Source organism: Oryza sativa, chromosome 9 (genome assembly GCF_034140825.1).
Source record: "Oryza sativa Japonica Group chromosome 9, ASM3414082v1".
Taxonomy (NCBI): domain Eukaryota; kingdom Viridiplantae; phylum Streptophyta; class Magnoliopsida; order Poales; family Poaceae; genus Oryza; species Oryza sativa.
The window spans coordinates 17068446-17093511 of record NC_089043.1 but is presented as its reverse complement, the minus strand read 5'-3'; the positions used below and the strand labels follow the sequence as shown (position 1 = coordinate 17093511).

General features: G+C 39.3%; 2 protein-coding genes and 1 long non-coding RNA gene across 3 annotated transcripts; 1 reads left to right on the top strand and 2 right to left on the bottom strand.

Annotated features, from left to right (window-relative positions):
* The first annotated feature begins 418 nt into the window (after positions 1-418).
* LOC4346920 (leucine--tRNA ligase, cytoplasmic) lies at positions 419-5270 on the top strand. Its single transcript, XM_015756632.3, has 2 exons — positions 419-546; positions 1640-5270. Exon 2 carries the CDS (start codon positions 1644-1646, stop codon positions 4926-4928), a length of 3285 nt encoding a protein of 1094 aa, XP_015612118.1. The 5' UTR covers positions 419-546; positions 1640-1643; the 3' UTR covers positions 4929-5270.
* Positions 5271-10536: 5266 nt separating this feature from the next.
* Positions 10537-14546, bottom strand: LOC112936345 (AMSH-like ubiquitin thioesterase 1). The gene is made up of 10 exons (XM_066303975.1): positions 14379-14546; positions 13530-13594; positions 13355-13430; positions 12970-13167; positions 12514-12593; positions 11540-11639; positions 11148-11249; positions 11005-11067; positions 10683-10760; positions 10537-10542 (listed from the first exon to the last, which is right to left on the bottom strand). The coding sequence occupies exons 1-10, from the start codon at positions 14544-14546 to the stop codon at positions 10537-10539; spliced, it is 936 nt and encodes a 311-aa protein (XP_066160072.1).
* Positions 14547-23093: 8547 nt separating this feature from the next.
* On the bottom strand, positions 23094-24221 carry LOC136351888 (uncharacterized). Its single transcript, XR_010735165.1, has 2 exons — positions 23866-24221; positions 23094-23792 (listed from the first exon to the last, which is right to left on the bottom strand). It is a non-coding gene; the product is annotated as an uncharacterized lncRNA (long non-coding RNA).
* Between the last annotated feature and the right edge of the window lie 845 nt (positions 24222-25066).

The window sequence follows — 25066 nt, the reverse complement described above, 5'->3', positions numbered from 1 at the left end:
CGGCAAGGGGTGAAATGCAATTTGCCTAGCTGGAAAGAAGCATTTGCAAAAAAACCAAGTAAAATGCTTCTTTCTAACTCTGTTGATAATGGCCCTTCCTGGGCTGGCTTTTTGCATGGAGGCCCCTTGCCGCCCTTGCAGTGGGCGGTAAGGGTGTTAATGCAAAAAAAAATCAACTTTTTCAATTGGCCGTCACCGCCCGTCGAGCCGCCGTTTGCTACATCAGCTTGCCGCCCTCCACTAGGACGGCAGGGTCTATTTTTGTAAATTTTTCCGACGATGGACTATTTCTGTAAATATTTTAAAAAAATTTTAAAAAATGAAAAGAATTCCTTAACGAGATAACGTCACGTGGGAGTCAAGTCACGTCTTCCCGGCCCATTCTAGATTACCCAGCAAGGCCCAAGTCCACGCGCCCAGGATAAACCGCTAATCCCCGTCGTCCTCCCTCTCCGCCGCCGCCGCCGCCGCCGCCCCTCTGCTGGCTTCCAACCTACTCTCCGCCGGCCTGAGGCTGCGGCTCCCCTGCCTGCGCGCCACCGTCAGGTACCCTCCCGCTCCCCCCCCTCAACTATTCGCTCGGTAGATCGCCGGTGCCGCGCCGTTTCTCGCTCCGAGTGTTCGCTCGCGTGGCTGGACTTCGCGCTTGCCCTTCCAGCCGCCGCAGGGTTTGGTTTCGCTGCGTTTTCTCCTCTCTTTGGTGCTTGTGGCTTCGGGTGCATGTCGATTTGCGGTGAGGTTTTAGTTGATCGGTGTGGATTTGGGCAGACCTATCGATGTGGTTCGTTGCCTCTCCGGTTTAGATTTCTTAGTTATGTGTAGCTCACCCTTGGGTGGAATTTGATAGTGTATGCTTAGTTTCAACTTATGTCACTTGGTTGCAAATATGTCATTCTGGATCCACTTGCTTATCTAGTTTACATGAGTTGCCAATTCTGAAATATTTCAACTTATCTTGCCAAGGAAGTTTGTAGTTTATAGCGCAACAAATTACATATGGATGTGGATGTTATGAATTTGTGCACATGAGATGCTTTCTGCATATGTTTCGAAGGTCTTTTTGGTAGTAATTTTTATACATTGCTTGGTTAAGCTACTTTTGTTACTATGTGCATTGATTTACTTATCAGCCGGGCATGATAATGAAGTTTGAGGACCCTCATGTCTGTATTTTTTTTCCTGGGAGATGGATTTCTCGTCTTCATTATTCATCTGGCATAGTATTATATGGATATATTTTATACGCGTAAGATGTATATGGTTAATCATTTAGTATTTCGATAAATATGAAAGATCTGATTTAGAGGGGATTTCTTTTTTCAACTCAAGCTAATAAATTTGTAAATGAAATAATTTGTCTGACCTCCTGCCCCCTTCTTCTCACCTGTTTATGTTTTGGTTATGATGTTAATATCTTATCCTAGTTCTATCACATACTAGCTTCGCCCTGTTGTCTTTCTTTTTCATGGGTTTGTTATGTAAGCTCAGCTGGTTCAGAGTTGATTGCACCATTACTGTTCGTTCAAAATAAGCGATCAGTGTATGTGTAATGAGGTTGTTAGTTTTTATTGTTTAATCGAAAGCAGTGGTTTTAACCCAAAGGATTTAAATAAACCTTTTATTTTTGTTGTTTTTTCAGGAAAATGTCGTCAAATCCTGATGGAGGCAGAAGTTTTGCTCGGAGAGATCAATTACTCAATATCCAATCAGATGTTCACAAGTTATGGGAGGAGGGCAAGGTTTTTGAGGCTGAACCTGGGAGTAAGCCACCAGGCCCTGGGGAAAAATTCTTTGGCAATTTTCCATACCCTTACATGAACGGCTTGCTACATTTGGGCCATGCCTTCTCATTGTCCAAGCTTGAGTTTGGTGCTGCATACCATAGACTCCGTGGCTCAAATGTCCTTTTGCCTTTTGCTTTCCATTGTACGGGAATGCCCATCAAGGCCTCAGCAGATAAACTGTCAAGGGAGGCTCAACAATATGGATATCCTCCTGTGTTTCCTGAATTAGACTCAAGTATTGAAGTTGCTGATGATAGCCAGCCTGACCAGGGGGTTTCTGTTGCCCCAGATAAATTTAAGAGCAAGAAATCTAAGGCTGCTTCAAAGGTTGGCTTACAGAAGTTTCAGTGGGAGATCATGAGGGGGTTTGGATTGTCAGATGAAGAAATTGCTAAATTCCGGGACCCTTACCACTGGTTATCTTACTTCCCTCCATTGGCAAAGGAGGACCTCAAGGCCTTTGGCCTGGGTTGTGATTGGAGGAGGTCGTTCATAACTACTGACATGAACCCATTCTATGATGCTTTTGTCCGGTGGCAGATGAGAAAGCTGAAGAAAATGGGCAAGGTTGTCAAAGATATGAGGTACACAATCTACTCTCCATTGGATGGCCAACCTTGTGCTGACCATGATCGAGCTTCAGGTGAAGGTGTACAGCCTCAGGAGTATGTGTTAATTAAAATGGAGGTGGTTCCACCTTTCCCACCCAACTTGAAGACCTTGGAAGGAAGGAAAGTTTATTTGGCAGCAGCTACCTTAAGACCCGAGACGATGTATGGGCAGACAAACTGTTGGGTATTACCTGATGGAAAATATGGTGCTTTTGAGATCAATGACACCGATGTCTTCGTTCTGACATCAAGGGCCGCCCTTAATCTTGCATACCAGGGTCTATCTAAGGTCCCAGAGAAGCCAACTTGCTTAGCTGAGCTATCTGGCAATGATCTGATTGGTTTGCCCTTAAAGTCCCCTCTTTCTTTTCATGACGTTATATACGCACTTCCCATGCTCACTATCTTGACAGACAAAGGCACTGGCATTGTGACTAGTGTGCCAAGTGATTCTCCAGATGATTTCATGGCACTACAAGATTTAGTATCAAAGCCAGCTTTGAGACAAAAGTTTGGAGTCAAAGATGAGTGGGTTCTTCCATTTAAGATTATACCAATAATCAATATTCCTGAATTTGGAGATAAGTCAGCTGAGAAGGTGTGCCTTGATCTCAAGATTAAAAGCCAGAATGACAAGGAGAAACTTGCGGAAGCTAAAAGGATGACATATCTCAAAGGTTTTACTGATGGAACAATGATTGTAGGGGAGTTCAATGGGAGAAAGGTTCAAGAAGCAAAGCCACTGATAAAGAAGCAGCTTTTGGAAGAAGGCACAGCGGTGCTGTATAGCGAGCCTGAGAAGAAAGTCATGTCAAGATCTGGTGATGAGTGTGTTGTTGCTCTCACAGATCAGTGGTACATTACTTATGGTGGGACTGAATGGAAGCAGAAGGCAGTCAAATGTTTGGAGAAGATGAATACATTCTCGGCAGAAACCCGTAATGGTTTTGAACACACATTAGGCTGGCTGAATCAGTGGGCTTGCTCTCGGTCTTTTGGCCTAGGTACTCGCATTCCATGGGATGAGCAGTTCCTCGTGGAATCTCTTTCTGATTCCACCCTCTATATGGCATATTACACAATTGCTCATCTTTTGCAAAATGGTAACATGTATGGTAAGGAAATATTTTCTATTAGACCAGAACAAATGACAGATGAAGTTTGGGACTATGTGTTCTGTGATGGTCTGGCACCTACTACTGACATACCTCCAGCTCTCTTGAGTAAAATGAAGCAAGAATTCGAGTATTGGTATCCCTTTGATATTCGGGTGTCTGGCAAGGATCTTATCCAAAACCATCTGACATTCAGCATTTACAACCATACAGCACTTCTTCCGGAGCATCATTGGCCCCGTGGCTTCCGTTGCAATGGGCATCTTATGCTTAATTCTGAGAAGATGTCCAAGTCCACAGGGAATTTCCGTACTCTTCGGCAGGCCATTGAAGAATTCTCTTCTGATGCCACTAGGTTTGCCCTTGCTGATGCTGGTGATGGTATGGATGATGCCAATTTTGTCTTTGAAACAGCAAATGCTGCTATTTTGAGGCTTACCAAAGAAATTGCATGGATGGAAGAGGTTATAGCTGCTGAATCTTCCCTTAGAACTGGACCTCCCTCTACTTATGCTGACCATGTGTTTGCTAATGAGATTAACATTGCGGTGATCGAAACTGAGAAGAGCTACAATGCCTTCATGTTCAGAGATGCCCTTAAGTTGGGGTTCTATGACTTACAATTGGCTAGAGACGAGTACAGACTTTCTTGTGGAGCAGCAGGCATGAATCGTGATTTGTTGTGGCGGTTTATGGAAGTTCAGACTAGGCTTATCACCCCCATTTGCCCACACTATGCTGAGCATGTGTGGCAAAAGATCCTGAGGAAGGAAGGCTTTGCAATAAAAGCAGGCTGGCCAGTTGCAGGAAGCCCAGATCCTACTCTAAGAATTGCAAACAAATATTTACAGGACTCTATAGTTAAATTCAGGAAGCTGCTCCAGAAGCAAGAATCCGGTTCCAAGAAGCCCAAGAAGGGAGCTGCTGCACCTCCTCCATCTGAGGAAAACAAGCTGACTGTTGGTCTGATCTATGTTAATGAACACTATTATGGATGGAAAGAGCAATGTCTGAGGGTGCTCCAGTCTAAATTTGACAGCCAAGCTCGGTCCTTTGCCCCTGATGAGGAGATTACTGAAGCACTGAAGAATTGCTCCATCGGGCAGGAAACTAATTTCAAACAAGTCCAGAAGCTCTGCATGCCTTTCATCAAGTCGAAAAAGGATGAGGCCAAGAGTGTTGGGCCCCATGCTTTAAATCTGAAGCTTCCATTTGGTGAAATGAATGTTCTCGAGGAGAATTTGGAGTTGATCAAGAGGCAGGTAGGCCTTGACCATGTAGAGGTCTTGTCAGCTTCTGATGAAGCAACTCGTGCTAAGGCTGGTGCTCATGTTTCAATGTTGGACAAGACCCCGCCTTCTCCTGGTGAACCAGTAGCAATCTTCATCAGCAAGCAGGAGTTTGAAGCCCAGCACTGAGCTTAAGTCGCAGAATGAATTGTTTACAGGAACTCTCGTGATATTTTTGTCATTTTCATGGACATATTAAACTGTTATATTAGCTTGCGGCTTCTGCAATACTGCAGTATTTGCGGAAAATGAACAAATTTGTTCTTCCCTGTAACAGAGTGATGATCTTGCAATACTCCCATTTTGTAGAATGTTTAAGCTACTTATTGTGTCACTTATTTGCAGTGCACTCGTTTTTAGTTAATAGCTAGTAACTTATTTGCATGAATTTTTTGGTCACAAATTTTAGCCTCTTCATTGTAAACATTCTGGAGACTTCCATGTTTATATGTGAACTAATACTTATTATCAGGGCTCCATCTCAATAAATCATTGCAAGGTTAAAGATTTTATCTGGTTGCTGCAAAAGTTGGTATATGGAAGAAGCCAGGTGGTTTGGATTTTTGAACAGTCCAATCCTATGTACCAACTTCCTGGCTGTTGGGCTACTTGGCAGTTGGCAGAGAGATCCATGTCACAATGCAAAAGCACCTGTACTTTGTAGGAATTTTATAGGATTTTCATGGATATTATTTGAATATCCATTTTCACGTGAATTAATTAATTTATATAGAAGTTTTCATGGTGCAGTTATAGTGTTTTGAGTTGTCCAAATATTGACAATTACTTGTGCAATGATTACTGATCATAACAAAGGTTTGTTTTCTGCAGGTCATGGTCGAGCTCGAGCAGCAGAATTGGTTAAGCAGAACCTTTTCACCAGTTTAATACTTACCTCAAGTTTTCCACTGATACCAAGTTTGCAGTTGCTATTATACTAATCTGTCTCAGAATCCGCCATTTCTGAAGCAAACTGATTCACCTAACATAATGTTTACACTTTGGATTTTTAATCATCTGAACATTCTCCTCCAGCTAAAACCTACACCAGCTGGGACCGAGAACTGAAAACTGAAAGTAGCCACAATTGAGATGTAGGGTTGACTGCATCCACAGCTATTCTTGTAGGCGATCATCTGCTCCTTGCAAATGTTGGAGATTCTTGGGCGGTGGATTAAATGTTGTATACCCATGCTGTGGTGACTGCCCTTCCTAGATATGGTTCAGACCATGTTCCTTTGTTGCTGGAGTGTGAGACTGAACTGTTCAAAGACCAGCAAGCGGTTGAGACTTTCGTTATTCCAAATTTACGAAGGGAAGGTTCCTTCATTTGTAGAGGAGATGGTAAGCTCAGAACATTTCTGATCGTGTTTTTACTCACTAATTGTCCAGTTGTTCAGCTTCATATCCTTCCTTTTCAGCGGATGTATTCTCCCCTGATCTGTATCATCAGAGTTCATATCTAAATTTCTGCAATCTGCTTCTCAAATGATTGCAATCTCAGTTTTGTAATCCAATTATAGATCAGTACTGACTGGGCATTGTTCATATTCTGATTCAGCTACAGCTGTGTCAAGACTCAAGAGACCACAAGCCTGATCAGTCGATGAGAGGCAGAGGATAGAGAATAGAGGATGCTGGAGATTTTGTCATGTGTGCTGGTATTTATCTCTTTGGTCTCTTCGTTCTGCTAACGTTACATATTCTTACAGCTGAACATTTTCTCCATCCTAGCTAGTAGAATGCTAGATCCCTTTCTTGCTCTACCCAAAACCATTCTTAACATCTATTCACCTCATCAGCCTGCTTGGGCGTTTTTGGGAATTGCTTATCTGAATCTGACTATGCTTCCTTGCTCACCATCTGGCCAGTACCGTCCTGAGCCATCTCACGGCAGAGGAGGTTGCAGGTCTTGTCGTGTGATTTGCAGCTCTAATTTTAAGGCTGAGCAAACAAGTCTTTGAAAAAGGGGTAATCAGATAGTTCCAGTTCCAGCACTGCAATATGCTCTAGCTCTGTTATTCATAACTTAGTGTGGTTAATCTTTATAATATTATGCACAAAAAAAGGCATAATTGGAACCCAAAAATAGTTCTCACTCATTTTTGTGGCTTATAGTTTCTCGCTGATTACCGTTCTGTTCGGCATGTCCGGTAAAATCTAGCTTGTATTGGTTTAAAGCTATTTTGCAACAGACGTTGTTCACATAGTTAAATTGAATTACATTATCTGATACCAATGTGTCTTGTGAATTTAAACCTGGGCTGCTGTCTGTGTTCAGCCTCCTGGAGCAGAACTGATTTTTGGGAGAGATGCATTTCTCTTCTTACTGCCTCCAATGTATATTTTTGTTTGGATTTTCTTTAGATTTGTGAGGGCTTCTTTTTCCTTTTGGTACTTCTCATGGCCAAGGATTTTGTACACAAATTGTTTCCTCATTTATAAGATTGTTAAACTCTCAGCGAAATCACTACACTTTCTATATTAGCTCCTGGATGCAACAGTTCACTTGGTTATAAAGCTTGCTTGGGAGAATCACCTTATCACTCAATTAATACTGATTATGCTTTTAAGAATTAATATGACCCGTAGTTCCTGAGTTAACATCCCCAATTTGGAATTTATCATTACGGTTAAGGTGGTTTTACCCATAAAATCTATGCTTCATACTGATGCACCATGTTTTTCTAATAATAAATTCAATTTTCCCTTGCAAACAAAACTCAGATATTTTCTATTTTTTCTAATAATATAACCGGTTTTCTCCTAGTTATCCCAGTGATATTGGTAGGTCTTTGCCACCGTCTGCATCAGCACGTGTTTTTTTTTCATTTCTCTGGTTTTGAATTATCCTGAATTCTTCACTGGAACTATTAATGCTTACTTCTATGCTACAGGCAGGGTTCACAATTCCGATGCCGGATCGAAATCCGCTCATGAGCGGTATTGTTGGATTTCGCGGAATCCATCGAAAAACGATGAAATCCGGATATTTTTTTGTCAAAAATTTAAAATTCAGTTTTTTTTGAACTATCGGAAAACCGAGTGATTTGTGTTTTTATCCAGTTCGAAAAGTTCGGATTTCGATTTCACTGGAATTGTGAATCCTGGGCTACAAGTGACTTGGTCTTACTGTTTCTCTTGCTAAGTCCTTTTCTTCTTCCTACTGTATTTTCCGTGACAACACACAGTAGATAGAACAAGTTAGACCTGTTGATGTTTGCAAGTATTTTTTTTTTGAACGCGCAAGAGCCTGCACATTGATATATTAGCGGGGCTTTTGCAACTGCGACTTGCTGACGCCTCCGTCCTAAAATGTAGCTATCTAGTACAGGACGCAACATTATCTAGTACTACGAATCTGGACAGGAGGCACAGGAGGTTGTCCAGATTCGTAGTACTAGGTAATGCCACTACCTATACTAGGTAGCTATATTTTGGGACGGATGTAGTAGGAGAAAAGTGGGTCCCAAAAACCAAGATGAAAAGCAAAGACAGGCTAGAGTCTAAATGCCAAGAACTCCCAGGTTACTAGAGTCACTAGACTTAGCTAAAACCAATTTAGGGCTCCTTTGAAACAAATAAAAACCAAAGGAATTTTAGAGAATTGGATTCCCACGGAAAAATTTCCTGTAGTCCTTTAAAAAAAGGAATAGGTCTTCCAAATTCCTATGGAATAGGCTATTCCATAGTAATTTTAGAGGAAAATTAGCATGAGGTTCCCCCTCATGTTTTCTGGTTCATAGGGCAGTTCCTGGTATTTTTGATGTGTCATCCAAACAATAGTTTTGAAACTTTTTCATGTTTTTAGTTGAGTAAAGTGCATTGGCGGTCCTTAAACTTGTAGGATTGTGTCATATAGGTCCCTAAACTCTCAAAATGCATATCCAGGTCCTAGAACTTGTCAAAGTGTATCATCTAAGTCCCAAATTGACACATCCCCTCTAGTATCCTACGTGGCGTTGATGTGGCAATGCCACATGGACGTAATGTGTCCTTTTCTTTTTTTTTTCTTCTTCTTTTCTTTTTCGGTTTCTTCTCATACTTCTTTTTTTCCTTTTTTCTGCACGGGTCACATAGAAAGGAGAAGAAAGGGGAAAAAAGAGAAGAAAAAAAGAAAAAGGAAGAAACTTAAATGGGTCCCATTTATCAGTCAAAATAATGCCATGTCATGTCCATGTGGCATGCCACATCAACGCCACGTAAGATCTTGAAGGGGTTGTGTCGATTTAGGACATAGATGACACACTATGACAAATTCTGGGACTTGGATATGCATTTTGAGAGTTTAGGGACCTAGATGATATATCCCTACAAGTTTAAGGACCGCCTGTACACTTTACTTTTGTGAATTCTTATATATGAATTTAAATGGCATCACATTTTAATCCTGTATTTTATTCTCTCTTTTTGTATTGCCATGTTTTCATATTCTTGTGTTCCAAAGGAGCCTCGAATGAATTTTATAGGATTTTCAAACTAAAATTAGTTTAACATCCATTTTCATATGAATTAGTTAATTCTATAAAATTCCTCTATTTGAAATAAGGTCCAATAAACTTAGTATCCCCTCCATCCCAAAATAACTCTGTAAAGACTAAATCTTTCAAGCAATCTTTGTATTAGAGTTTGTGAAAGTGAGGGATAAATGAATTGAGGTTTGTTAAAGTGAGGGACATACACATTGAGGTTTGTTAAAGTGATGACAATTACATTGGAAGTTTGCTAAAGTGAAAGGTATTTTCGTTTTTCCCCCTTTCAATTGGTATATGTCATATGGGATACAAATAAAGTATTTTTGTACGGAGGTAGCACTACTGTACATTAAAATAATTCATGATGACAAACTTATATACAAGACACACTAGCATACATCGCCTTAACTGAGCGAGTGCTTGGCTGAGCCTTTTTCTGCACTGGTTTGGCTAGTTGCGACGCTAAAAAATACCCTAGATGTACTCTGGAATTCTACATCTTACAATTCAAAGTGAAAAGTGCTCCAAAGCTGAAACCGTCAACACTCTCGAAGATCAACCACATTATGAAGCGATATGGTAGAGTCCCACTTGACATGGGAGCACTCTTCATAAGTTGTCCTGTCATGTGGATGGAATCCTCTGTCGTCGCAATCGCCAATTTCATCCATACCATCTGGGACAGTTAGATGAAATATATTTTGTTCTCTATTTTGGCAGAAACACGAAACCATCAGACTATATGAACTATGGATAATTTACAGCAATAACAAGATTGCCCGCGATGAAAAAAAAATGAAAAAGGGAGTTATGAATAGAGAATTACCGTTTTGAAGGTGCCACAACTATCGCAAATGCTTCTCTGAGATCCTTCTGTTAAGCACAAAGAATCAAACATGTCAAAACACATGCCAATTAGAGAAACACAAGACAGACAATCAGTATACATTGAAATATTTGCTAAGCAACAATTTTTACTACATAATCTAAAGTACCATGAAGGTCAAGAAATTTGGAATGTAAAAATAAGTTGTAAAGGTACTATAGGATCAAGTTTTGCAATACTACCTGATTGGAGTAATGATTATGGAGATCAACAGAAGACATGAAGCACTCCTGTGTTGGATGTGTCTACAAAACAGTAACATCAAAATGTTGAGGATCTATTTTTTCTCTTAAACATGTAACAAAAGCAAAATCATTTGGGAAAACATTATATATTCATTAAAGTTAAAATAAGAGTTTTAAGGAACTAAAAACATTTAATACTTCATGAGATATACAATAAGTGTCATAACTGTCAATTGAAAATTAGCTTCTACAAGTTACTAAGACAACATAACAATGGTACCTCAGTGAAATTAAGAGTTTAAGAAGGTGTCAAATTTCTAGCTAAAACTGAACATACATGAATCCAACCCAGATGAGATGGTGAACCCAGTTGTTCGAAAATGTCAAGTATTTCTTCTTCATTTGTAGCCTCACGCTGCAAAATTAAACATGAAGTTACATATAGCTCACAAAAATCTTGAAGTGCTGCATATTTTGGCATTTTGCACTACAATAACAAGCATTAATTACATGAACATAAGAATGGATAATTTGAATAGCTTATTGTTGCAAAGTGTCATGCTCCTAAGTTTAGGGTTGTTTTTGTAGACTTACATAAAAGTTCAAGTTGTAAAATAGACACTTTCCAAAACAAAGTTAGAATCATAGAAACTACTTACCGAATAACTTGTTGATTCCTGCTTTGGAATTATCAAGTCCGTGGCAATAAAGTATTTAACATCCTAAATGGGAAAAAAATGTAACATTAGCGGTTTAGCACAAAGCTCACTGTTCACATTCCTATAGGAGAGAAATCACATACCATGTCCACTCGCAAGGTGCCAGCAATGATCCCACATGTTTCTAAACTTTTTGTAGTATTTTCCACAGCTTCGTTTAGAAAACGACTTATCAATTCTTCAGGCTAACAAGAAAGTAAACCATAAGTCAATTTTCAACAAGTGAATGAACTGTATTCAAGGATACAAACTCTGCATCAATGCCATGATTATTACGAGAGAGAGAGAGAGAGAGAGAGAGAGGGGGGGGGGGGGTGCATTTTGAACTTACAACATACACCATTCGATAAGGGCTGCAATCAGAGATACCATGTCCCTGTGTTGAATGAAAGTACATTGAACTGATTTGTTTTGGTATACTCTCGACACGGGGAAACTCTTCTTCAGAACTAGATGAAAATTCATTTTCTTCTACCGATACAGAACATCTGCTATCATGGCTATTTGTGGGGCTATACTGAGATGTTGAACTATGGCCATCTAGGTCATCTTGGTTCAATTTAGCTGGCACTAAGCTGCAGAAGCAAAATGAATGCAATGTCAAGTGACTGAAAAAAAAACTAGTTTGTCTTCACTGTTATGAGCATGGACTAGCTTCCTTGCAGGTTGCTATTGTGTTTGATTTTCTCCACTAGTCAGGTAGCTCTCATCTTCAATTAGGAAAAACTAAACCCATTTCTCTGAATGTCTATCTCATTTTACTCTTTCCAATAAATATGATGTTGAAGCAACTAATATTTGATACTCCCTTCATTTTTTAATAGATGAAGTCGTTGACTTTTAAATACATGTTTGACCATTTATCTTATTTAAAAATTTTATACAAATGTATAAGATATAAATTATACTTAAAACACTTTGAGTGATAAAACAACTCACAACAAAATAAATTGTAATTACATAATTTTTTTAATAAGAAGAATGGTAAAACGTGTGACAAAAAGTCAATGACATCATCTATTAAAAACAGAGATAGTAGTAGAATCTCGGTAAACAACACGAGTAAAATACTTTTTGAGAAACAAACCAAATGAATAGTCAAAACAAAAGGAGAGAATGGTGGCATATGATCAGTATATAGTATTATTTAACAACAGTGAAGCACGATGCTATCCAGATTATTACCTAGAGATATCACTTTGTGTTAGTTTGAATGTATCAACAAATCAAGTAAAGTGGTTACTGTGATGATTTAAGTTGGCCAGTGTACATGTAAACTAGATTCTTTTAATTTTTTTCTTAAATTGATGGAGTGGAAATGTGAATTGCATATTTACACTCACAATCCCAATTCTATCCTTATAGAGAATGTATCAAATACTCAGAATCTTTCCTTAAATAAAGACAATGTATAAAATAGTCATAATATGATGAAGGACACACACATACTCTTTTAGAATCGGCGCGTCGGAGTGGATAATAGGCTCAACCTTTTGCAGTGACGACGTAGTACCACTTGCATCCAATGGCTGAAAAACAAAACAAACATAACAAAACACGTAAAACTGTAAAATCCAAGCAAAAACCAAAGGATCTGACACTACTGCATGCAAAAAAGGTTCATATTTAGCGATCATATCGGCTAATCATTGTTGAACCATCAGTGATCTTGGGCTGAATCAAATGCAGTGCCGTGTATATACTCCCTCCGGTTTTTAATAGATGGCGCCATTAAATTTTATACACATGTTTAACCATTCGTCTTATTTAAAAAAAATATGTAAATCATGCTGCAAATATTTTTAGTGATAAAATAACTCATAGCAAAATAAATGATAATTACATAATTTTTTTAATAAGACGAGTGGTCAAACATGTACTACAAATTAACGGCGTCATCTATACCTGAGGCTTATTTGAGCTTGTGGTGTGCTGAAATGTCCTAACAATTTCAGCATTATTTCCAGTTAGATTGAGAGGTTCCGTGGCACTGCCTATGTTGTCCTCCGTAGTCTTTTCTTGTTGGTTTCTTTGCTGTTGTTGCCGCTTCTGCTGCACAATTGGCTTCAGATACTCTAGCTCACCGATAACTTCCAACAGTGTCTACAGTGAGAAAGAAAACACAGGGACTTTTAAGACACAAGTGAAAAACAAATATAATCTGTGAAAGTAGGGTGCTATTTTGAATCAAGATAAGCCTAACATTTAAACAAATCAGTTCTAGACTACATTGTGAAACTGATGGAATTAAATATTGAATAACGGGGAGGAATCAATTATGTGGGACTACCTTCTCGATGAAGAACTTGACACTAGAGTTGTCGGTCCGGTAGTCAGGATGCTTCAGAATCGTGTGAAGGAGCAATCTGCAATATGTTATATATATTGATGTCAGATATATATATAACACTCGACTGAACACTCATGGGCTCATGGCACTGCTGAACAATATTGCCCCAACTAACCTCAAGAATCTTAGGAGGACAGCGTACAGGTTGACGTGGTTCTCCTTCTCCCGGTATACCCTAGCCTACGAAAATCACACCAGAGAGGTAATTAATAAGGCGATTTAACACAATCAGTCACTAGATTGTATACTATAATCCATGATAATCAAATCAACGACTGCTTATTAGTGAAAGGATTATATGCCCAATTCACCAATATATATGCACAGTAAAACATTAGAAAATCAGTCATGTATGATTTTTCTTTTCATGTAGTTGATAATAAAGTGTTTTTTTTATCTTGGACATACACTCATTTCATTCATGTTAACTAAACAATCATCAATTTGTTTTTTTTTAAAAAATGATAAGATAGATCAGTATGTGATATTTCACTCTGTATACAATTCAACTTATTATTTTTTCTATTGTTCAGGTCAAATTTATTTGTTAAATGATATATCACATATTGATTTACCTTATCAAACTTTTTAAAATATTTTTATAACTTTTTAATTGATGACATGCATAAAATAAATATATGTCCACTTAATTAAAAAAAAACTTTCTCATTATATTTGTTTCATATTATAAGTCGTTTTGATTTTTTTTAGTCAAACTTCTTTAAGTTCGACCAAAGTTTATAGAAAAATTTAGTAAGATATATAACATCAAATTAGTATCATTAAACCAATATTTAATATATTTTTATAATATATGTTTATTTTGTGTGAAAAACATTGATATATTTTTCCATAAACGTAAACAAACTTAAAAAGTTCAAAACAACTTCTAATATCAAACGTACAAGAAGTAAACATAGGGTTTCGAGGTGGTTAGAGACATGGTTCGACGACGATGACATACCTGGGTGAGGTGAGAGCATGCGAAGCGGTAGTAGACGTGGAGCCCGATGTGTTTCTTGACGCCGGCGACCGGCCGCGGCGCCGGCGCCTCGATGACGTCATCGCCATCGACCGGCCGTGCCGTCGACGATGTCCGGCTTGACGGCCGGCGGTGGCAGCGCACTGCCATACGCCTGGACGTCGTCGTTATGAATGGATCGCTTGGGCGCCGGCCAACGCCGCCGCCGAGGCGGCGCACCCGTGGCGGGAGGACCGCCGGAGGAGAGGACGACACCGAAGAGCTTCGTCGACGTCGACGTCGGCCTCACGCCGCCGCCGCCGCGTAGCGTTCCGCGGCCGTGGCCGGGAAGAGTCATGCTCGGGCGGGATGAGTAGTTGCGTTGAGATCGATCGATGGATGCTGGATACGATTAATCCGAATCAGATCCTGTCGGCGGCCGCGCGCGCGCGCCGGCGGCGGCTAATTTGGCTCCGCGTGGAGAGGAGCTCGTCGATCAGATCAACCACGTGTGGCTAATGTATTCTCTGCTGGCCGGAGGGGCGCACGGCGGCGGCGGCGGGAGATGACGGCGGGATGGAGGGATGGAATCACGAGACGGAAACGAACTCGCGCGACTCCCCCTGCGCGTTCGACCAGCGATCGTGCGGCTCACGGAAAAGAAGAAGGAAAAAAAAAAGCTGGTATATATTGGGCTATGTATAGACGTGGGCTTTCTCCGAAAACGTTTCGGCCCAGGACAAGCGGCCCAGTCCCAGAGCTGTCTCGTCGCAGCTGCAGAGTGCAGAACTGCAGACTGCAAAGCCACCTGCTTTGAGCAACGTTCAATGTTCAACTGGAGAATTTATTACTGGAAAATGGGCGCGCTGCTTACGCGCTTCTAATTTATAGCCCTTTTATCTCTACTGCACTATTATAAAAATTAAATATGTTTTGCAGGTGTTTTGATACGTTATCCGCGTATGAATCGGTTTTTAAGTTCATTCACTTTTGTTAACTAGCAAACATATCCGTGCGTTGCAACGGGTGAAAAAACGTAATAATAATATACGTTTTTCATCCATAACCATGTCGATGACAATCAGAAAATTGGAACATCTTAAATGTAAATGTAATGGCCCAACCTCGATGATGGCAACCTTACGATGTTTGCTTTACCTCTAATGGGATTATTCATATGACAACATGTATATAATCTAAAATAATCTTTTAGGGCCTGTTTGGTATAGCTATCTCCAACTCCTAAATTTAGCTCTAGGAGTTGGGTCTGGAGTGGAGTTGTGGAGCTGCCTAAACCTAGCTCCACAACTCTAATTCATTTCGTGAGAGAGCTCCACCTAGCTCCATTCCCAGTTTTGGTGGAGCTGAAACTGTTTGGCTGCACTCTAGCTCCAGGAGAGGTGGAGCTGGAGCTGGAGCTGTGCCAAACAGGCCCTTAATCTCATTCTTGCAACCAATCAAATCCTACATTACCTCGTATGGTCAAGTCTACACAAAATAGTCACTGTGCACTCTTCTCTAAATAACAATTAAAATATGTTTATTTTCTAATATTATTTCTATATAATTATATGTTATCAAGAATAATAGCTATACTTCATAAAAATAGTCTGATAATAGCCTACAAAGATGTGCAGGGTCTCCAATACATGAGAATAGATGACGAAACAAAAGTCGTGTAGGAGATGAAAAAAAAATCGATGGATCCTATTCAACCAAGTGTCCATCAATTTAGCGCATTTTTAACAGCTTTTTCCTCATATGCTTTTTTTTGCTTTTTTAACAGACGATGGAAATATTTTTTTCTCGTGTGTTTTCTTTACGAACTACGGAACTTTTTTTCTAGCGCGTTTTCTTTTGCGCTTTTTTCTGACATTTTTCCCTCACGTGTTTTTTTAAATCGTTTTTATTTTCTCGCGCATTTTTTCCTTTTTTAATATATGGTAGAAACTTCTTTTTTTTAATAGTTAGATTAGATTAAATTAGAGAAAAAGAAGATATATAAACGGACTACTAAAACGACGAATAGAAATTAGACTTTTTTCCTCCGCGCTTTTTTCCGTCCTTTTTATTTCTTTCTCGTGCATTTTTTTTACTAACCGGTTTTTTCACCACTTTCATATAGTGTCAAACCTTTCTAGATATAATAGGATTCGATTTTTTACTGCGTCACGTATAATTTCTTTTTCTTTGGAAACATATATTTTTCGCCCTTTTTTTATCGCGTCGACGGAGTCGGATTCGTTTTGATTTTTTTTCCTTTTTTTGCCTTTTTTTATTGGACAGATTTGTTTTTTTCGCTCAGTTTATTTCGTCCGATCGATTTTTTTTACCGCATCACATATAATTCCTTTTTCTTTGGAATTTTTTTCGCCCTTTTTTTACCGCGTCGACGGAGTCGGATTTGTTTCGATTTTTTTCCCTTTTTTGCCTTTTTTTTGGATTGGACAAATTTATTTTTTTCGCCCCTTTTTTATCGGACTTTTATCTTTTTTCGCCTGGTTTCTTCGCTCGGTTTTTTGATTTTTTTACCGCGTCACATATAATTCCTTTTTCTTTGGAATCGGACAGGTTTTTTCACCTTCTTTTACCGCGTCGATGGAATAATTCCTTTTTCTTTGGAATCGGACAGGTTTTTTCACCTTCTTTTACCGCGTCGATGGAGTCAGACTCTTTTCGATTTTTCCCTTTTTTGGATCAGACATATTTGTTTTTTTCGCACGGTTTTTTTTCTCACGTTTTTTCGGATCGGACTATTTTTTTCTTTTTTTCGTCCGGTCGATTTTTTTTACCGCGATACATATAATTCCTTTTTCTTTGGAATAAGACAGTTTTCTTTTTATTTTTTTCGCTCTTTTTTACCGCGTCGATGGAGTTGGATTCGTTTCGATTTTTCCCTTTTTTTGCCTTTTTTTTGATCGGACAGATTTGTTTTTTTCCGCCCGGTTTTTTTTCGCCCAGTTTTTTTATCGGACTTTTCTTTCTTTTGTTCGCTCGGTTTGTTTTCTCCCGGTTTTTTGACGGATGAGGGAAGCATCCAGAGAAGTGTGTTTTTTTTTTCTTTTCTCCAATGCAGATAGGATCTCTTCCAGGGAAATCAGATCTTTTTTCTCCAGGGAATCGGACTCTTTTTTTTTTTGTTTTTTCGCTTTTTTTTATTTATTAAACGGTTTGTTTCTCGGACTTTTTTCCCCTTTTTAAGGGATCGGGTGTTTTTTTTGCCAGGGGAATCGGACTTTTTTTTGTTTTTTCGCTTTCTTTTATTTAAACGGACGAAGGAAACATTTTTTATTTTTTAAATAGTAGAGATAGAGATAAAGATAGAGATAGAGAAGTAGAGATACAGAAGGAATCATATAAAAAATCTATTTAAAAAAACTTGCATGTTAACTTGACTTGAGACGACCGGACTCCTAACTGCAGCTCATGATTTTCTAACAAAATATATATCCAAGCGAATTCCTACAGTGAATTTCATCTTAGCTAAACCATATAACGATAATAATATTAAAATAGACTTCACCCGTTTCATTGCATGGGCATTTTTTCTAGTAACATAAAAATATGAGATTTCGTCCTGTCCAACAAAAAGTATCTCAAGGTACCAAATCGTTTCCGATCGTGGATCTAACAATACTCATTCTACCCAGCTAGATTTAATGATTGAAAACGATTTGATAACGTGAGGTATCGGTACCTCAAGGTAATTTTTGTTGGACCGAAGCAAATCTAAAAATATTATTGAAGTTTTATAGATTTATTTTAATTTCAATAAAATTGAGTTTTATGTACTTTTACATGGACATGCATAAGGGAAGTTTTCTAAATAGTTTTTATTAAATGTGTGTTTAATAATAAGGAATATTTTAAAGGGTGAAAAATGAAGACTTCTAGTTGTGTGGCTTAGTTCTTATATTCACCCGGCCACAGTGCCACCTCTCTCTGCGTGGCACTGGTGCTTAGTGCATAAGCTGCTCTTTCTTTCTCTCCTTAGTCTACGGTCCACACTCCCCACTCGCGCGTTCTCTCTCTTCACTCACCAATGTTGTGGTGGCTATCCACTCACTCTCTCATGAAGATGGGAACTTCTTATGGGATGTGTCAAGTTAAGGTCGGCGCGTGGCTTCTTTGGTATTCGCAATGCTTTTGGTGGTGGTGGTGCTATCTAGGGTACTGCGGGAGCGACGTGCTTCTATGCGGTGAGGTGATGTTGTTGCCATATTAGGCCCTTCACCATGGACGGGCCGTGATGATGTCATCTTGCTCACCCTCGTTTGGATGAAGTGTTTTATGAGATGGATTCATTAAACCCAATGCAGTGTACTAATCATTTTTCTAAAATTTAAATGCAGTGTTGATGAATAAAGACAACATGTGCAGATGTAATTCAATATAGTAGGACAATATACTGCCACATGCGTACATAAGACGTCGCACGTAGCGAATAGAGCGTAGCTTAACTAGTTAGATTTCTTATGGTGGAATCGGTCCATTCGGGTTCAAGTACTAGACTTGACACACAGTTGTGGATCCATGAATTTTTGGTGCTCGTATTTATGGGTAATTATTCTTTCAGTGGTAGGCAATATATCCGTCGATAACGAGAAATCTACGTTGACTTTATCAATCTCAAAATATACCGGTCCAGTCTCAGAGATGATCATAGGGGTAGAGCGTGTGCATGCGCATTTATAGGGGTGATTATATGTGCATTGTGAGCACCTACGTTTGTACTGTGTTCAAACAAAAAAGAAGATGTGTTGCACGCAGAGAGTTTGAGTAAATTGCATCACTGGTACACGAACTTGTTAGGTAGGTGCAATCTAGTGCACGAACTTGTTAAATGCTCATTTTGGTGCATGAACTTGTATGGTGCATGTGGAGAAAGGCGAAAAGAACACTATATGGCTAATCTTATTGATTTAGGGGCTAATTAGAATACTATGTAAACATATATCCGAGAAGGTTTCTATTAGACATACACCTCTTCACTAAAAATAGAATGGATATATAGTGACCGTAGAAAAAGATAAAAAAAACCGAGCAATGATATTAAGGTTTGAAATATATGAAATTTATCATTTCCATGATGAAGGATAGAATAGAGACCAAATTTATAAATATTGCATGTCTTATACATACTCACGTACTATACATCTGCATGTCACATCCTAATCAACATCAACTTCATAAAGTTAGCATTGCCAAGCTATTTTGGTCTCATTCGCACAAACTAGAAAATGCAAGTTCATGTACTAAAACAAGCATTTTATAAATTTATGTACTAAATTACACCCACCTAACAAGTTTGTGTACTCACCAATACAATTTAATTTTTATACCAACATAGGTGCCATATGTGCATGCACCTGTTTGCTGGATTTCTTCAGTTAGATGAAATGCATATCCTATCTTACTATAAAGTTATCCCCCACTATCTCCTTAAACTTAACATGTAAAGATGCCACATCATCATCTACTAACAAGATGCCACATCATCATCCACTAACAATCATCACATTTAAACATCATGCAAATATGCTATATCTTTATAGTTTTTATAATTTAAGAGCTTTTCCATGTTAAATTATCATCCAACATAATTCACATAATGTTTCAATGTATATCTTTATTATGTTTTATGATATCCTATATATTTATATAGTTCATCCTCACTTAGTTAGTGCTTAAAAGATTAATCTATGGTACAAATTATCTTTCTCATTTTTTCCTCTAATTAAGTCATATTGCATCAATTGTTTTTAGCCTTCAGATGATTAATTTACGGTCCAAACTATCTCCCTACTTTTCTTCTTCCATAAAGTCATACCACCTTCCTTTTTGCGTTTGAATCACCATTCTACATACTCTTTAAATTTAAATTATCATAAACCATATTAACTTATTTAATCTAATGTTATCTAGCTATCTTACACGTTATTTTTTTTATTGTTATCATACTAAATTCCCGTAGCAATGCGCGGGGTTTCACCTAGTATTGATATATCTTGCTTTGCTTATGTCGAAGGCACACTGTAATACCACTGTTCCTTTTTCATATGAATGTTTATTAACATCTATATATATATGTGGGCAATGCTAGAAAGTCTTACATTGTGAAATGTAGGGAGCAGCTAGGTTGAGTTTGAAGGTTTTTTTTACTCTCTCCGTTTCATACTATAAGTTAATGTGACTTTTTTCTAGTTAAACTTTTTTAAATTTAATTAAATTTATAAAAATATTATAACAACATTTTCAACATGAAAAAAAAAATCAAAGTATGTTTAATCCTACTTTTAATGAACCTAATTTGATGTTATAAATATTGCTAAATATTTCTATAAATTTGGTTAAACATAAAAATAATTTGACTAAAAAAAAGTCAAAACCACTTATATAAAACGGAGGGAGTAGAGTACGAAAGAGGCTAGCTCTTGGCATGGTTGTGTTGATGGTTGTCATAAATTTATTTATTTTGGTGACAAAAAGTGAAATTGCTTGATCGTACAATGGCAAGAACAAAATTAAGTTTCCTAATCTTGGTGATGATGAGTCACATAGGTTATTTTAGAAAAATAAACAAAAATCTCCCCGTTGAAAAAAAAATGAGGATGAAGAGTGGTCAAGTAATGCACTACAAGATATTTGTAAAACGAAAATTTGAAGCATATAGCAAATAATTTGTTTAATTAATAATCCAGTTAATAATATTCAAAGAATAGTTGAAGGTTTTTTTGGGGGGTTGAGAATTTTCAGGTGGTTGAGGCGTACATCAGACAACTTCTCTTTGAAGAAAAATATCTCCATTGCTTATTAATTTAAACTGATGATGTCTTTTTTTCAAGCACCGCAAATTAAACCTCTCTCAACTATGAAATTCAACTCTGTTTTGAGCAACATAGCCACACAGAGCATGTTTTATTGACTGTTGTGCACATCAATATCAACGGCACAGATATGTTGGCGAGGTTGATGTGATGATGCATGCATATCTACAAGTATCTTGTTCATGCGACCGTGTTTAGGAGGTTTTATATAAAGGTTTACATAAAACATCAAGTACATAAAGATTTATATGTGCGGGTTCACTTAACTGACACTAACAGAGGTTTTATGTTCCCTGTGTGCCATACACGGGTAAAAACTACTACCTCCATCTCAAAATATAAACATTTTATGTCTAGATTTATAGCTAAAAATATTTATATTTTGGGACGGAGGAAGTAGTTTCGCAATTTTAAAATATGTATAGTCTACTATACATAAACTTGATTCTCTCTTTCTCTCCTATCTTTTGTCAGTTAAGTGGACCGGCACATATAAATCTTTTATGTATTTGGTGTTATATGTTCCCAGATCTGTGTGCCATACATATAAATCTTTATGTATTTGGTGTTTTATGGAACAATATGCATTTTCTACCAGTGATGATGCCTAGGTGAGTTGGTAAAGGAAAGCATGCGTGAAGGATAGGTCTTGAGTTTGAATCCTAGCCAATACAAGGTATCAAAAAATAAATAGTTAGCATGATAGATTAATATTTAAACTTTTAATTTGGTACGTAGAACTAATGCCACATATGGAGTGGTGGCAATAATTATTTATTGCAACGATGTAAAGTGTTACAATATGAATTTTTGTCACATCCATTCCGTGGCAGCAACGAAATTCATTACTACTAAATAAAAATCGTTGCAATAACCTATTACTACCCTAATTATTACCACGGCTAGTAACGATTTTTAAAATTGTGGCAACATGTATCTATTATCACAGTTTTAGTATTAATGGCACAATTTTTTCGTGGCGACAAATGATTTTTCTAGTAGTGATCTTTCCCCACCTTTCCCAACTCATCTTTCTCGTGTTCCGCACGTACGCTTTTCAAACTGCTAAACGGTGCTTATTTTACAAAAAATTTCAATATGAAAATTGCTTTTAAAAAATCATATTAATCTATTTTTAAAAAAATTAGTAAATATTTAATTAATCATAAGAAAATACGTGGCTCCGTTTTACATGTGCGGAAGGTGAGTTCCCAATCTCTCCTCCGGAACACAGCCTTAATTAGGGAAAGAGCCATTCTGTTGGCCGTAAAAGGTCAAAAACGTTGTTCTTTTGTGTCGACTAATTAAATTATACCAATATGGAGCTCATCATGCTTATCAACACATCTCCCCAGCGATCACCTCCGTCTATAAATTAGCGGAGGCGTTCTTTCCCATTTCGCATCCCTAGCTCGATCGAGTCTATATCTGGTTATAATAGCTCTAAATTGACAAAAGTTCTGTACCTGATATACATATACTACACCAAATCCAGGTATTGTTGCCAGCCATATGGCTACCAGCTCTGCTACTGCTGCTCGTAAGATGGCCGTCGTGATCTGCATGCTGGCCCTGATCATGGGGCAGCAGCTGACGACGACGGCGGCGGCGGGGCAGCGCGGGCGGCAGCTGCTGGTGGCCGAGGCCAACAATGAGAAGCTGCCGGTGGGCACGACGGCCGCCGGAGCCGGCGGCGGCCGCGGCAACCACTATCACGTGCAGTGCCAGGTCGGCTGCCCAAATGATGAGTGCACTTGCAGATAGGCTAGCTAGCTCGCTTGCTGTTGCTGGCCTCGATGACGATGATGATGGATCAGCCAAATTAAGCATGGAATAATAAGCAAGCGATCAAGTACTGATCGCGATCTCCTCGTGTGTGAGTACTACGTAGTAAGTAACAATAAATTCGTGCTTCTCTTTTGAATCTTGTTGTGGTTCTGATTCACTCGTTGTAGACTTGTACTAGTTCTCAAAAATAAAGAAAAATTCACTTGTTGTGTTCTCTAGTTTATATATAGCTGGTCTGAGGTACTATTTGGGGAGCTTCTGGGAGCTGTTGATTCCTCTATAACCTGCACTTGTCACAAATTCCCCAAACATACACTACTAGAAAAAGTATTTTTGCAGATGGCCAAAAGCAATTTTTGCAGGCGGAGGGGAGAACCGCCTGCAGACCAACGACGGTGAAAATCATCCAATGGCCCGTCGCCTGCGAAAATCTAATAAAAAAAATCGCCTCGCCGCTGCCCTTCCCCGGCCTCCCTCCAGCCGGATCTGGGAGGGGAGCCGCCCACGTCGCCGCCGCCCTCCCACGGTCTCCCTCCGGCCGGATCTAGGGGAGGCCAGGGAGCCGCTGCTGTCGCACCCGGAGGGGAGCCGCCCACGTCGCCGCCGCCGCCGCCGCCCTCCCCCAGCCTCCCTCCGGCCGGATCTGGGAGGGGAGGCCGGGGAGCCACGTCGCCGCCACCGCTGCCGCCCTCCCCCGGCCTCCCTCCAGCCGGATCTGGGAGGGAAGGCCGGGGAGCTGCTGCCGTTGCACTGGGAGAGGGCTGCCGCCGGAGGGGAGCCGCCCACATCGCCGCCGCCGTCGCTGCCCTTCCCCGGCCTCCCTCCGGCCGGATCTGGGAGGGGAGGCCGGGGAACCCCGTCGCCGCCGCCGCCACCGCCCTCTCCCGGCCTCCCTCCGGACGGATCTGGGAGGGGAGGCCGGGGAGCCGACACTGCCGCACCGGGTTGTCGCCGCGTCCGTGCGTGCCGCCGCCGCCGGTGGAGGGGAGGGGAGGGGGAGCTGAGAAGCCGGTGGAGGAGAAATTCGGTAGAGGGGAAGATAAGTTTGGGGAAATGAGTGGTGGGGAGGGATTGGAGGAGTAGATAAGTATTAAAGTTTTTTTTGGTAGGTACGATTTTTGCAGACGGACCACATAAAGTGCGCCTGCGAAAATAGATTTTTGCAGGCGCTGCTTAGGTGGTCCGCCTACGATCATTTTCGCAGGCGCCACTTAATTTTCGCAGACGGACAACGAACTTCATCCTGAGTTATATTTTTGTAGGTGGTCATTTGACTACAAGTGTCATGTCCGCCTGAAAAAAAAAGACTCCCACCTTGGGAAAAATGCTTTTTCTAGTAGTGAGTCTAGTTTTTTTTATTTAGATTTTAAGAAGTTGTAGTTGTAGATAGGTTTAAAAAATGAACTAAAAGTCAAAAGCTGAGCTTCCCAACTTCTCCAAATTCTCACGTTCTAATTTCACACCAGCTGCTTATCTTAAGTTTTTCAAATAGGACCTGAGTATGAAGACCAAGCTAGGATACGATGGACGTACTACTATATATGTAATTGTGTGCGTGTTGGTGTGTGTGGGAGATAATTGTACCAAATTAAAGTTCGTTCTTAGAAGCAGCATTCGTAATAAGTTTATCTGTTTAAGAACAGAACCGGCCGGAGAAGAAAAGGAGAGCGTCAATAAAAGAACAAAATTAAACCCCATAAGGAAAATAGGTTTGTGGAGTGATATTATAGTATCAGCCATGGTTTGTCATGAAGAAATTAAATTTTTCTGGTGAATGTCGGGAAAATACAGTGAGCAAATTATGATTGGAATGGTCTCACTCAAAATTCCAAAAAAAAAAAAGAAAAGGGAAAAGGTTGCGAAGAATGTGAATTGGAGTTTTCATGCATGAAAATCACTTCGGCCCAGGATGGTCCAACTGTCGATCACCTCGGCTCGTTACAAATTAAACCAGCCCACTTACATGCAGTTTTGATAGCCATCTTTGCATCGAGGTTCTACTTGTCTCAAAGGGATTATTTTTTAATTTTACATTCTTTTATTAAAATATTTACAAAAATAGTTTTTCGTTTCGAA